General features: G+C 42.3%; 1 protein-coding gene across 1 annotated transcript; it reads left to right on the forward strand.

Annotated features, from left to right (window-relative positions):
* The first annotated feature begins 1,140 nt into the window (after positions 1–1,140).
* On the forward strand, positions 1,141–1,698 carry LOC138896813 (uncharacterized). The gene has a single exon (XM_070182156.1). The coding sequence runs from the start codon at positions 1,141–1,143 to the stop codon at positions 1,696–1,698; it is 558 nt and encodes a 185-aa protein (XP_070038257.1).
* The last annotated feature ends 12,058 nt before the right edge of the window (positions 1,699–13,756 follow it).

Below are 13,756 nucleotides of genomic sequence, written 5' to 3' on the forward strand. Positions count from 1 at the left end.
GACCTTTATTTGTATTTATTAATGAAGCTCGTGCACTTTTAACACCAATTCTGGGATGGTATTTAGACACCGTTGCATTTATGGATTATTTCACTATATTTCAAACTTTGCTTCTGCTTTTGTTTCCTTGATTATTAATAATGTAAAGATTGTTGAAAAATTTGTTAATATTATTTTAACGTTGGCTTTTCTAGGAAGTGAAATGTTAGGCGCCATCACGGTCCGAAGGTGGGAAATTCGGGTCGTGACAGGTCTGTTGACTTGGGTGTGTTAGTGATTCCCCTTAGTCTACCATAGGTAGAGTGGTTGTGGTCTAGGATGGTCGAGTGAGGTCATGTCCTCGGGGGAAGCGGGGAGTAGGGCGTGAGGTAGGGCAGGGGTTAGGGGTGGGGCGGGAGGCAAGGGAGGTAAAGGGAACAAGGGTGTCTATAGGTTGAGAATTGGGTCATTGAACGTAGGTACGTTGACGGGTAAGTCTATAGAGTTGGCGAAGATCCTTCAGAAGAGTAGGGCCAATATAGTTTGTGTCTAGGAGTCAAGTTGGGTAGGGTCGAGGGCGAAAGACACAGACGGGTATAAAATTTGGTACTCAGAGTCCAGAAAGGTAAGAGTGGAGTGGGTATCTTGGTGGATAGGGAACTTAGAGAGTCTGTGGTTGAGGTTAGACGAGTGACTGATAGATTGATGATTATTAAGTTGGTGGTTGGAGAGTGCACCCGAAACGTCATTAGCGCCTATACGCCGCATGCGGGCCTAGATGTAGAGGTCAAACGGTGCTTCTGGTAGGGGTTAGATGAGATTGTGCGCCAGGTTCCGCATGCTGAGAAGCTATTCATAGGAGGGGATTTCAATGGCCATATTGGGTCGACCGCTGGTGGTTATGGCAAGGTGCATGGAGGCTTTGGTTTTGGGGAGAGTAACGGAGGAGGTACCTCACTTTTGGACTTCGCTAAGGCTTTTGGGTTGGTGATTGTGAATTCTAGCTTTCCGAAGAGGGAGGAGCATTTGGTTACTTTTCAAAATACGGTGGCAAAGACTCAGATTGACTATCTCCTCCTCAGGAGGTGTGACAGAGGATTGTGGAAGGATTGCAAGGTGATTTCGGGTGAGATACTCGCGACGCAACATAGGCTCTTAGTGATGGATATTGGTATTATGTTAAAGAGGAGAAAAAGGTCTGCTCGAGGAATAGCAAGAATCAGGTGGGGAGCATTAACTAAGGATAAAGCCCATGAGTTAGAGGGGCGGTTGTCGGCTATGGGAGCTTGGAGGAGCAGTGGTGACACGAGCAATATGTGGTCAGCAACATCAGATTGTATAAGGGAGGTTGCGAGAGAGGTGTTAAGGGTCTCAACGGGCGTCTCTGGTGGGCACATGGGAGACTGGTGGTGGAATGAAGTGGTCCAAGGTAAAGTGAAAGCGAAGAAGGCGGCTTACCTGAAGTTAGTAGTGAGCATAGGCAAGGAAGAGAGGCGAGCGTGCATGGAGAGTTATAAGGTAGCTAGAAAGGAAGCTAAGCTGGCGGTCACGGAAGCTAAGACTGCGGTGTATGGTCGTTTGTACGAGGAACTGGGGGGAAAAGACGGGGAAAAGAAGTTATTCTGGCTGGCCAAGTTGAGAGAGAGGAAGGCTCGGGATTTGGACCAAGTGAGATGCATCAAGGACGAAGATGGTAGAGTATTGATGGAAGGTTCCTAGATTAAAAGGAGATGGCAGACTTACTTTCATAAACTTCTGAATGAAGAAAGGGATCGAGATATTTTGCTAGGCGAATTGGACCATTTCGAGAGTCACCGTGAATTTGGGTACTGCAGGCGTATCAAGGTTGAGGAGGCCATGGGAGCTATGTGTAAGATGAGTAGGGGCAGAGCAACTAGGTCAGATGAGATTTCGGTGGAATTTTGGAAGTGTGTGGAGAGAGCAGTTTTAAAGTGGTTGACTGGGTTGTTTAATGTTATTTTTAAGGCAAAGAGGATGTCGGATGACGCGTTAACATGCCATATTCAAAGGGATGTGCCATGGTGCATGATATTCGTTGATGACATAGTTCTGATTGATGAGTCACGAGTCGGTGTTAAAGAGAGGCTGGAGGTTTGGAGACAGGGTCTTGAGTCTAAGGGTTTCAAGCTGAGTAGGATGAAGATGGAATACCTGGTGTGTAAGTTCAGCATTGAGCTGGGGGGAGTGGACGTGGATGTGAGGCTTGAATCACAGGTCATCCCAAGTAGAGGCAACTTTAAGTACTTTGGGTCGGTTATCCATGGGGGAGAGGAGATCGACGAGGATGTCACTCACCGTATTGGGGTAGGATGGATGAAGTGGAGGTTAGCATCTGGAGTCTTGTATGATAAGAGAGTGCCACCGATACTCAAAGGTAAATTCTATAAAGCAGTGGTTAGACCGGCCATAATATATGGGGATGAGTGTTGGCCTGTTAAGAAGTCACATATCCAGAAGATGAAAGTAGCAGAAATAAGGATGTTGAGGTGGATGTGCGGGCACACTAGGAAGATAAGATTAGGAATGATGATATTCGGGAGAAGGTGCACGTGGCTCCCATTGATGACAAGATGCGAGAAGCGAGGCTCAGATGGTTCGGGCATGTTCAGAGGAGAAGCCCAGATACTCCGATAAGGTCATGTGAGCGGCTGGTAGTGGAGTGCACGAGAAGAGGTAGAGGGCGGCCTAAGAAGTATTGGGGAGAGGTGATCAGGAAGGATATGGCGAGGCTTCAGATTTCCGAGGACATGACACTTGATAGGAAGATGTGGAGGTCGAGTATTAGGGTTGTAGGTTAGGAAGTAGTTGAATCTTTCCTTACTTTGTACCATTATGAGACCAGTCTGTTAGGGTTTGTGTTTAAGATAGCTAGTGGCAATATGGTGTCTTACTATTTTACTTTTCAGTGCAGGACCTATTTACTAGCTATCGTTTTTGCTTGGCATCTTTCTTCTGGGTTTCATATTGTTCCTATTTTTCCTATGATTTCTGTGGTGATACTAATATTGTCTCCTTTTGTCTTTTTATTTTCTTGAGCCAAGAGTCTTTCGGAAACAGCCTCTCTACTCCTTCGGGGTAGGGGTAAGGTCTGCGTACACACTACCCTCCCCAGACCCTATTAGAGGGATTTTACTGGTTTGTTGTTGTTGTTGTTGTTACGTGCACATACATTGCTACGAAGAAATCATGAATGCCATTTTTTGGTTTTTTAATTTGGCCATTTAATTATGAGCACACTTATAAACATGACAAAATAGAAAATATTGATTACAAAAAATTAGAAAAATAGACAAGAAAATATTTTAAAAAATAATTATAATATTCTTTTTGAATTAAATTAGACTAACTTTTAAAACGTCCCAATTAAAATATAAAAACTAACACACTAAAACCGTGAGAACTGATTGAAAAAATAAACTTTAAATCTGATGTTTACATGAATTTCATATTTTTACTCCTTCTAGAATAGTATTAACATGTTATTACAGTTAGATGACGTAATGTTTATGTCTTTTTAGAATTAACATAAGAATATATAGCTTTTTGAAAATAAAAATATAATAATTTAAAATTTTCAAAGTTATATGATCTTGTTAAAACTAAAATGATGCATAACTCGTAAAATTAAAGCAATAAAATGATAAATCTTAATTAACTTTTATGTTAAATATATTGACTGAGATGACTGAGAACTCTTATCGGACAAAGTTTCTTCTTTTATTGAATTAGCAAAATAGAATTAAGAATCATCAATTTAGGAACTTAAATTTTTTTCTTTGACATATATTTCATGATTCAATCAGAAATTTAATATATATTTTTGTAACGACTCGGCCGGTCGTTTTGAGTATTACAACCCCGTTTTTCCATTTACTGCTCTATTTATGCTTTATAATTGTTATGTGACTCGTCGGGGTGGTTAGTTCGGGTCCGGTGAGGTTTTTGGAATGAATTGGAACACTTAGTTCCAAAGTTTAAAACTTAAGTTGAAAAGGTTGGCTGGATGTCGACCTATGTGTAAATGACCTCGGAATAGAATTTTGATGATTCCAATAGCTCCGTATAGTGATTTTGGACTTAGGAGAGGGTCCGAAAAATTATTTGGATGCCCGTAGTTAAATTAGGTTTGGAATGGCTAAAATAGAAATTTAAGTTTGGAAGTTTGACCGGGGAGTTGACTTTTTGATATCGGGGTCGAAATCTAATTCTAAAAATTTGAATAGGTTTGTTATGTCATTTATGACTTGTGTGCAAAATTTGAAGTCAATCGGACTTGATTTGATAGGTTTCGGCATCGAATGTAGAGGTTGGAATTTCTTAGTTTCATTAGGCTTGAATTGGGGTATGATTCATGTTTTTAGCGTGTTTGATGTGATTTGAATTTTTAACTAAGTTTGTATGATGTTTTAGAACTTGTTGGTGTATTTGGTTGAGGTCCCGAGGGCCTCGGGTGAGTTTCGGATGGTTAAAATGATCAAAGTTTGACATAGAATAAAAACTGGAAGTTTATGCCCACTGATGCAATCGCACCTGCGGAGTTTGGCTCGCAGGTGCGAGCCCACAGAAGCGAGCAGGGGCTGGTGAGGCAGAGTGCGCAGGTGCTAGCATTTTCTTCCGCACCTGCGAGGTCGCATGTGCTAAGGGAAGAGCACAGAAGCAAAAATGGAGTGGAGGCCGGGCAGCGCAGGTGCGAAATTTTGGGCCGCACCTATGAGACTGCAAATGCGGCTAATTCAGTCACAAGTGCGAAAAGCCCTGGACAGAACATACAATTCGGGGGTTGGCCATTGTTACCCATTTTTGGATTTAAAAAGCTCGGGTGAGGCGATTTTCAGGAGGGTTTTCAAGAAAATCATTGGGGTAGGTGTTCTTATCTCAAATTTGGTCAAATTACTCGAATCCGTGGTTGTTTTTGACATTTAATTGGTGATTAAGGAAAATTGTGAAAATCCTTTTGGTTAAATTTGAACATTTGTGGGTCGAGTTGTTGTCAAATTTTAGTAAAAATTGTATGGTTGGACTCGTGGTTGAATGGGCGTTCATATTTTGTAACTTTTGTCGGGTTCCGAAATGTGGGCCTCACAGGCGATTTTTGAGTTAATTTCAGATTTTATTTAAAAATATAGTATTTTCTTATGAAATCGATTCTTATAATTTTTTTTGACTGTATCGAATTATTTGGCTAGATTCGAGCCATTCTGAGTTGGATAATCGAGGAAAAGGCCTACTAGTGGATTAAATTGGAGCAACTCGAGGTAAGTGACTTGTCTAACCTTGTGTGGGGGAAATTTTCCCTAGGATTGATATTGATGTGATAATTGTAATGTGTTGAAAGTGGTGTACACGAGGTGACGAGTGTGTACACGGGCTAAATGTGGAAGATTATGTCTTTAAATTGTGTAGATCACTGTTGCATATTAATTAAATTATTTTATCTTGTTATAATCTTCATCATTGATCTAATATTTTTTATATTCTAAATTTGCTTGACCTTTTCCTGCTAATTGTTTTTTACCTGTTTAGTTAAAACTTGGTTTCTTTTATTCTGTACATTATTTGAAGGTTGAATTTCTCTAATTTAAATATTATTAATATGAAGTAATTGATATTTTAAAATTTGGTATTGAGATAACGTGTTAAAAATTGTAAAATATTATTTTTGCTGAGTTATTTATTCCCGAATATTTTGTGAGCTTTTTGTACTCATTGTGATTGAGCCGTGAGCTCCCTATTGTGGAAAATATTGTTGATGTTGTTTATTTTGGAAAATTAAAATATTTGAGCACTTGAGGTGCAGATTATGATATATTGTGATATTGATACGCATGCGTTGGTATAACGTCTGGGAGTTAAAACGCATGCGGTGAGATAAGGATGGCTTGATATGCGTGGCTAGTAGGGGAACTACTAGAAATCATGCGGTGTGATAAGGGTGGCTAAAACGCGGGATGCTATTTCGGAAAAAATATTTTTTTTTAAAATTAAATGTGAAGGCTCCCGCGGTAATATAAGGAAATGAGATATTGTGAATTTATTTATGATTTGGGACTACGAGGTGGTACCTCGGGAGTGCCCTTGTTGATATTTCTTTATGCTTGCATTTGCCTTTGGTTATTTTGGTGATTTATTTAAAGTTTTAAATTTCTGTTTTCTTTCCGCGAGGTATTATTTGTCCTTATTTTGTATAATTAAATGGTGATATACTACCCGATTCATTGACATTGTCATTTTATTGTTAGTATATTGTTAAACATTTCACCATGTATTTTATTATTCCAGTAGGGCTTGACTTGACCTCATCACTACTATACCGAGGTTAGGATTGACACTTACTAGGTACCGTTGTGGTATACTCATACTACGCTTTTGCACATCTTTTTGTACAGATCCAGGTATATCCTACCAGCCCATCCATCAGTGAGCTACCTGTGTACGGAGACTTCGAGGTATATCTGCCAGTGTCCACAGACTCCGGATTCCCCTTCTATCCTTATTATGTTTCTTCCTTATTTTTATTAGACTTTGATATATAGAGACATTGAGGATAAATTCTTAGAAGCTTGTAACTTATTTCTACCGGGTTTTGTGAGATGTAATTATGTGAATTGCAAATTTATTTATTTCATGTTTCTATTGTTATTCTGCATTGATAGGCTTACCTAGTCTTAGAGACTAGATGCCATCACGACATCCTACGGAGGGAATTTGGGGTCGTGACAAGTTGGTATCAGAGTCCTACGTTCATAGGTGTTATGAGTCACAAATAGGTTTAGTAGAGTCTTGCAGATCGATATAGAGACGTCTGTACTTATCTTTGAGAGACTATGGAACTATTAGGAAATATTCACTCCTTTGATTCCTTATCGTGCACATTTGTTGAGTTCAAAAATTTTAAACCATTGTCTTTCTATTCTCTCACAGATGGTGAGGACACACACAACTAGATCTGATGATCAAACACTTGTGCCCCCTACTGGAGCCATAAGAGCCGGGGCAGAGGCCGAGGAAGACTACGTGGTGCAGCCAGAGCACCTGCACGAGCTGCTACAGTAGAGCCACCAGTAGCTCCAGTCGCAGAGCAGGCACCTAAGACGCCTATTACTACCCCTGCACTTCAGGAGACTCTTGCCCAGTTCTTGAGAATGTTTGGCACTCTAGCTCAGGCAGGGTTAATTCCACTTGCTCCTGCCACATCTCTGGTCGGGGGAGGAGCACAGACTCCCGCCACCCCTACTCCAGAGCCACGGGCCCAAGTTGACCATGTCCCAGAGGTTATACCAGTGCAGCCATTTGTTCCAGTTCGGCTCGAGGTTAGGGCAACAGTTTTAGAGGGGGAGTAGCTCAGGCTCGAGAGGTACAAGAATATCACCCTCCCACTTTTAGCGATTTAGCTTCAGAGGATGCTCAGGGTTTTCTTGAGGGATGTCACTGTATCCTCCGTACTATGGGTATTGTGGATTCCAGTGGGGTTTCTTTCACGGCATTCCATCTTAGAGGAGCAGCCTACTAGATATGAGTTGGATAGTCCGGCTGATGTAGCTTCACTTACTTGGACTCAATTTTCTAATATGTTCCTCAGAGTCTTAGATATGCATAGCGCGCAGAGTTTGAGCAGTTGCACCAGGGTTCTATGACAGTGTCAGAGTATGCGGTTTGATTCAGTGATTTGGCTAGGCATGCACCAGCCTCAGTTGCTACTGCTCGAGAACGGGTTCACCGAGTTATTGAGGGTCTCCACCCAAGTATCAGATTCAGTATGGCTCGAGAGCTAGAGATAGACATCACATACCAACAAGTGGTGTCAATTGCTAGGAGATTGGAAGGTACGGATCCGGGAGAGGGAAGAGAGAGAAGCTTAGAGACCCAGAGATTCGGGCACGTATAATAATTCTCGTGCCCTAGCTGCAGCCCGTCATGGTAGAGGCTATGTTAGTTGTCCTATTCAAGTGGTATTTCGGCTACTCCCAGACCTCAAGTTCCATATTATGCACCGTCAGTGTCTATTGTACCTCATATACGAGGTGCTTTCAGTGGGCAGTCTAGTCGATCAGGCCCAAGCCAGTCCTAGCAGCTACATCCTCTGAGGGCTTATTTTGAGTGTGGTGACACTCGTCATAGAATGAGGGATTGCCCCAGATTTAAGAGGGTGCACATCCATATATTTCTCAAGCCCCACCTGTTCCACAAGGCCCTCAGGCTTCTCAGGCCATGATTACTGCACCAGTTGCCACCCCACATGCACATCCATCCAGAGGTGGAGGTCGGACAGGTAAATGCCGTCCTAGAGAGGGAGGCCAGGCCAGATATTATGCCATTCCTGCTAGAACAGAGGTTGTTGCATCTGATTCTGTTATCACAGGTATTATTCTGGTATGTCATAGAGATGCATCAGTCTTATTTGATCCAGGCTCCACTTGTTCTTATGTGTCATCTAATTTTCCCCATATTTGGGCGTATCCCATGATTCTTTGAGTTCTTCAATTTATGTATCTACACCCGTGGGTGAATCTATTATTGTGGACCGTGTGTATCAATCGTGGTTAATTGTTATCAGTGGTTTTGAGACCAGAGCTGATTTATTATTGCTCAGTATGGTGGATTTCGATATTATTTTGGGCATGGACTAGTTGTCGCCCTATCATGCTATTCTTGATTGTTACGCCAAGACGGTGGTGTTGGCTATACCAGGTCTGTCGTGGCTAGAGTGGAGAGGTACCTCAGATTATGTTCCTAGCAGGGTTGTTTCATTTCATAAGGCTCAACAGATGGTTGAGAAGGGGTGTTATGTGTAACTGGCCTATGTGAGATATGTTAGTGTTGATACTCCTACCGTGGAGTCAGTTCCTATAGTAAGGGAGTTTCCTGATATATTTCCAGCGGATCTTCCAGGTATGCCACCCGACAGGGATATTGACTGTGGCATTGATTTGTTACCTGGAACTCAGCCCATTTCTATTCCGCCATATCGTATGGCCCCAGCAGAGTTGAAATAATTAAAAGAGCAGTTCCTGTCTTATTTGTGAAAAAGAAGGATGGTTCTATGCAAATGTGTATTGATTATCGCTAGTTGAACAAGGTTACAGTGAAGAACATGTATCCATTGTCTCGTATTGATGACCTATTTGATCAGCTTCAGGGTACCAGGGTGTTCTCTAAAATTGACTTGCGTTCAGGCTATCATCAGTTGAAAATTCGGGAGCCAGATATCCTGAAGACTGCTTTCAAGACTCGGTATGGTCATTATGAGTTTCTTGTAATGTCATTTGGGCTGACAAACGTCCCAGCAGCATTTATGCATTTGATGAACAGTGTATTCCAGCCCTATCTTGACTCCTTCGTCATTTTATTTATTGATGACATTCTGGTGTATTCCCGTAGTCGGGATGCTCATGAGCAGGACCTGAGGACTGCGCTTCAGGCTTAGAGAGAAAAGAAGTTATATGCAAAATTTTCAAAGTGTGAATTTTGGCTTGATTCAGTGGGAATTTTGGGTCATATAGTTTCATGCGAAGGGATCAAGGTGAATCCGAATAAGATTGAAGCACTGCAGAGTTGGTCCAGATCGTCCTCAGCTATGGAGATCCGGAGTTTTCTGTAATGACCCAACCGGTCATTATGACTTTTAGAACCGTGTTCCCTAAAATAAAACTCCTTGTATGTACTTTTATTAATTTATGACTTGCGGGGATGGTTGGTTCTGTATTTGGAAGTGTTCGGATTGAAATAGGAACACTTGCGGGCCGAACGCCTCGGCAGAATAGATGCATCTATGGATCGCGCCACACATCACTCGGTAGTATACACGACACTCTGGAATGGGCCGTACGACCTCGGCAAAAATCGTGCCTAATAAAAATAATAATTACACGATGCCTTGGTATTTTAATTGCAGATTGTGAATTTAATTAATAGATTGGAGATTGTTGTATTTGAAGGAATTAAATTGTTTTTGTTGGTTAAATAAATTGTTGTTAACTCTATGATTCATGTTGATTTAAATAATTTTATTTTTATTTCAATTTTTATTATTGACCTTAGTGAGTGTCAAAGTCAACTTCTCGTCTCTACCTCGTCAAGATTAGGCTTGATACTTACTGGGTACACGTTGTTTACGTACTCATACTACCCTTGCTGCACTTTTTGTGCAGGATCTGAGACAGGTACTAGTGGAGGACCTATCATCGCACACCCACGTTATCCATAGGCGTAGTGGTGAGCTGCTTTTCTGAGTCATTCTGTAGTTACCAGTGCCTCTTCTTGCATTTTCATTATATCTATTTTTATTTCAGGCAGTATTTGGAGTTTCGTATAATCTACTAGATGATCATACACTTGTTATACCAGGTCTTGGCTCACACGTTGTTAGAATTTGGAATGGTATTATTTTCTTGGATTTAAGTTAATCGGTATCTTTTTTTAATTTCTTTAATATTTCAAATAAAATAATAAAATTACTTAGAAAATTATTCTGAAAATAATTGATATATGTGTAATTTATTAGTTGGCTTGCTTAGCTGTAGTGTTGGGCGCCATCACAACCTTTAGGTGAAATTGGGTCGTGACAACATGGTATCAGACCACTAGGTTCATGTAGGTCTCACAAGTTATGAGCAAGCCTAATAGAGTCTTGCGGATCGGTACGGAGACGTCTATACTTATCTTCGAGAGGCTATAGGGTGTTAGGAAACTAACTTTCTTCATCTTCCATCGTGCAATTGATGTAGTACTAAATATCTTTCTCCTACTCTCTCACAGATGGTGAGAACGCACTCGGATGAGGCTCCATACCAGGGAAGAGCTACTCCCCCAGTTGCTAGAGGCCGAGGCAGAGGCAGAGGGAGGGCTCCAGTCCATTGTAGGGGATGAGGACATCCCAGGACAGTTCCAGTTATGCCGCTAGTGGGTCCAGTAGAGGATCCCATTATTGAGGAGCAGGGTGAGGTGCCTGTGGCAGAGCCAGCTCCGGTAGATTTCACATTTGCACCGGGATTCTAGGATGTTATGGCTCATATGCAGACCCAGCCATATCTCAGGCAGGCGGGAGAGCACAGACACCTACCGCACAGGCTCAGGGATAGGCAGCTATTGTATATCAGACCCAGGGTGCACTACTCGTGGGTGGAGCCTAGCCAGTGGCAGCAGCTACACCTAAGCCCAGGCCAGCTGCAGCCGCTGATCCGCAGAAACTATTGGACAAATGGACTAGCTACATCCTCCTGTCTTTGGGGGTGAGCGACATAAGGATCCCCAGGACTTCATTGATCGGTGCAGGGATAGACTGCACAACATGAGGATATTAGAGTCTTGTAGGGTTGACTTTTCTACTTTTCAGCTAGAAGCAGAGCCCGTAGATGGTGGAAGTCTTATCTTCTTGGCAGACCAGCAGATCCTCCTCCAATGACTTAGGACAGGTTCACCTGTATTTTCCTGGACAGGAATATTCCACCCTCCCAGAGGGAAGATTTGAGGTTTCTGTTTGAGCAGCTCCAGCAGGGTCAGATGTCAGTGACCGATTATGAGGCGAGGTTCTCTGAGTTATCTTTCCATGCACTTATGATACTCCCTACTGAGGCGGAGAGAGTGTGGAGGTTTGTTGCGGGTTTACATACTGGCATTCGGGCCACTATGGCTCGAGAGGTTTAGAGGGGTACTTCTTATGACCAAGTCGTGGAGATAGCCCGGAGGATTGAGGGTGTGCGTCAGCGGATCCGAGAGCAGGTTATGAGAGAGAAGCGGTTTAGTGTCACGACCCAATTTTCCCTCCGTGTGACGTCGGGATGGCACCTAGTCTCTACAACTAGGTAAGCCTAACATTTTGCGGAATAATGAAATAAAAACATAAATTTAACCAACTATTCAAAAATACACAACAAATCCCAAAACCCGAAACATCGTGAATCACAAACTATAGAAAGAAAAAGCTAGTGTCTCTATACATCAGAGTCTAACAAGGAAAAATACGGAATATAATGGACATGAGAAAGAGTAGAAGAGGACTCTGAGGACTGCGGACGCGGCACATATACCTTGAAGTCTCCAAAGCTGTCCTAGCTCACTAATAGTACGGCTGATAAAGTACACCTGGATCTGCACACGAAAAACATGTGCAGAGAGTAGCATGAGTACACCACAATCGGTACCCAGTTAGTGTCAAGCCTAACCTCGGTCGAGTAGTGACGAGGTCAGGTCAAGGCCCTACTGGTAAATATGTAATAAAACAATATAGAATGTAATACCGCAATAAAATAAAGGCTAAAATTTAACAACAATGAAATCATAGAAGGTAACAACTTAGTACACAGAAACACAACATGGGATCTCCCGAGATACCGTCCTGTAGTCCCAAACGTAAATGTGCAGGGGGATCTCCCGGAATACTGTTCCGTAGTCCCAAAATAAATATGCAGGGGGATCTCCCGGAATACCATTCCGTAGTCCCAAAATAAATGTGCAGGGGGATCTCCCGGAATACTGCTTCGTAGTCCCAAAATAAATGTGCAGGGGGATCTCCTGGAATACCTTTCCATAGTCCCAAAATAAATGTGCAGGGGGATCTCCCGGAATACCGTTCCGTAGTCCCAAAGTAAATATGCAGTGCTAATGAAGGAAATACAACTACATCACGAAATTCTTACAATTTAGACTAAGTACTAGTTAGGGAAGAAGCAGGAAATTCATTAAGCATGCTGCACATAATTCACATAAACAATTAAGACACGTAGGCATGTTGTATTAGACTAAACATGATAGCTACACATATTGGAATAACTCAATTAAGAATGAAAATAGATTAGTACTCATAAAAATGATATAACTCAAAATAACAGGAAAACATGTTGCTGCTCAGTAAGAAAATTGGGTTTTCCACAACTAGACCGTGTACGTACTCCTCACCTCACGTACACAGTGCTCACAAAGCATAATAGTTCAAATCTTAAGGAGATTTCCCCCACACAAAGTTAGGCAAGCCACTTACCTCGAACCAAGCTCAATCAATCGGTCACAATGCCTTTCCCACGAATATCCGGCTCTGAATGGCCCAAATCTCGCCAAAAGCAATTACATATCATAAATACAACAATAATAGACTCATCTAATTAATGAAATCAACACTTTAAAAAAAATCACGAAGCCCTTCGGTTTTAACCACTGCCCAGGTATTTTCGCACCTGCGGAACCTGGGCTCACACCTGCGGGTGCGCTTGTGCGGAAATTGTGCACTTCTGCGCAATTCACTTGCCCCCTGCCTTCGCACTTGTGACGAAAGGGCCGCACCTGCGCGTGCGAGCCTGCGAAAATCCCTTTCGCTTCTGCGTACCTTGCGAACTGCCTTGCGCATTTGCGGGCATCGCAGATGCGGCCTTTTTCCACGCACTTGCGACCCCTGACCAATCCACCCAACTCACCTTCTACGCCAATTTGTTCGCACCTGCGGGCAGCCTTATGCAGGTGCGATTACAGCAGAACCAGCCTAACACCAGAAAAATCTTCCAAGTCCAAAATAGATCCGATAACCATCCGAAACTCACTCGAGGCCCCCGGGACATCAACCAAACATACCAACCAATCCTAAAACACCATACGAACTTAGTCGAGCACACAAATCACATCAACTAATGCTAAAATCATGAATCACCCTCCAATTCAAACTTAAAGAACTTGAAACTTCAAATTCTTACAACCGATGCCGAAACCTATCAAACCACGTCCGAATGACCTTAAATTTTGCACACGAGACATATTCAACATTACGTGC

The sequence above is a fragment of the Nicotiana tomentosiformis genome, chromosome 8, assembly GCF_000390325.3.
Source record: "Nicotiana tomentosiformis chromosome 8, ASM39032v3, whole genome shotgun sequence".
NCBI classification, from domain to species: domain Eukaryota; kingdom Viridiplantae; phylum Streptophyta; class Magnoliopsida; order Solanales; family Solanaceae; genus Nicotiana; species Nicotiana tomentosiformis.

Bases quoted from the DNA above. Each gene is read 5' to 3' on its own strand.
- LOC138896813 (XM_070182156.1), top strand. From the start codon at position 1,141: ATGGATATTGGTATTATGTTAAAGAGGAGAAAAAGGTCTGCTCGAGGA.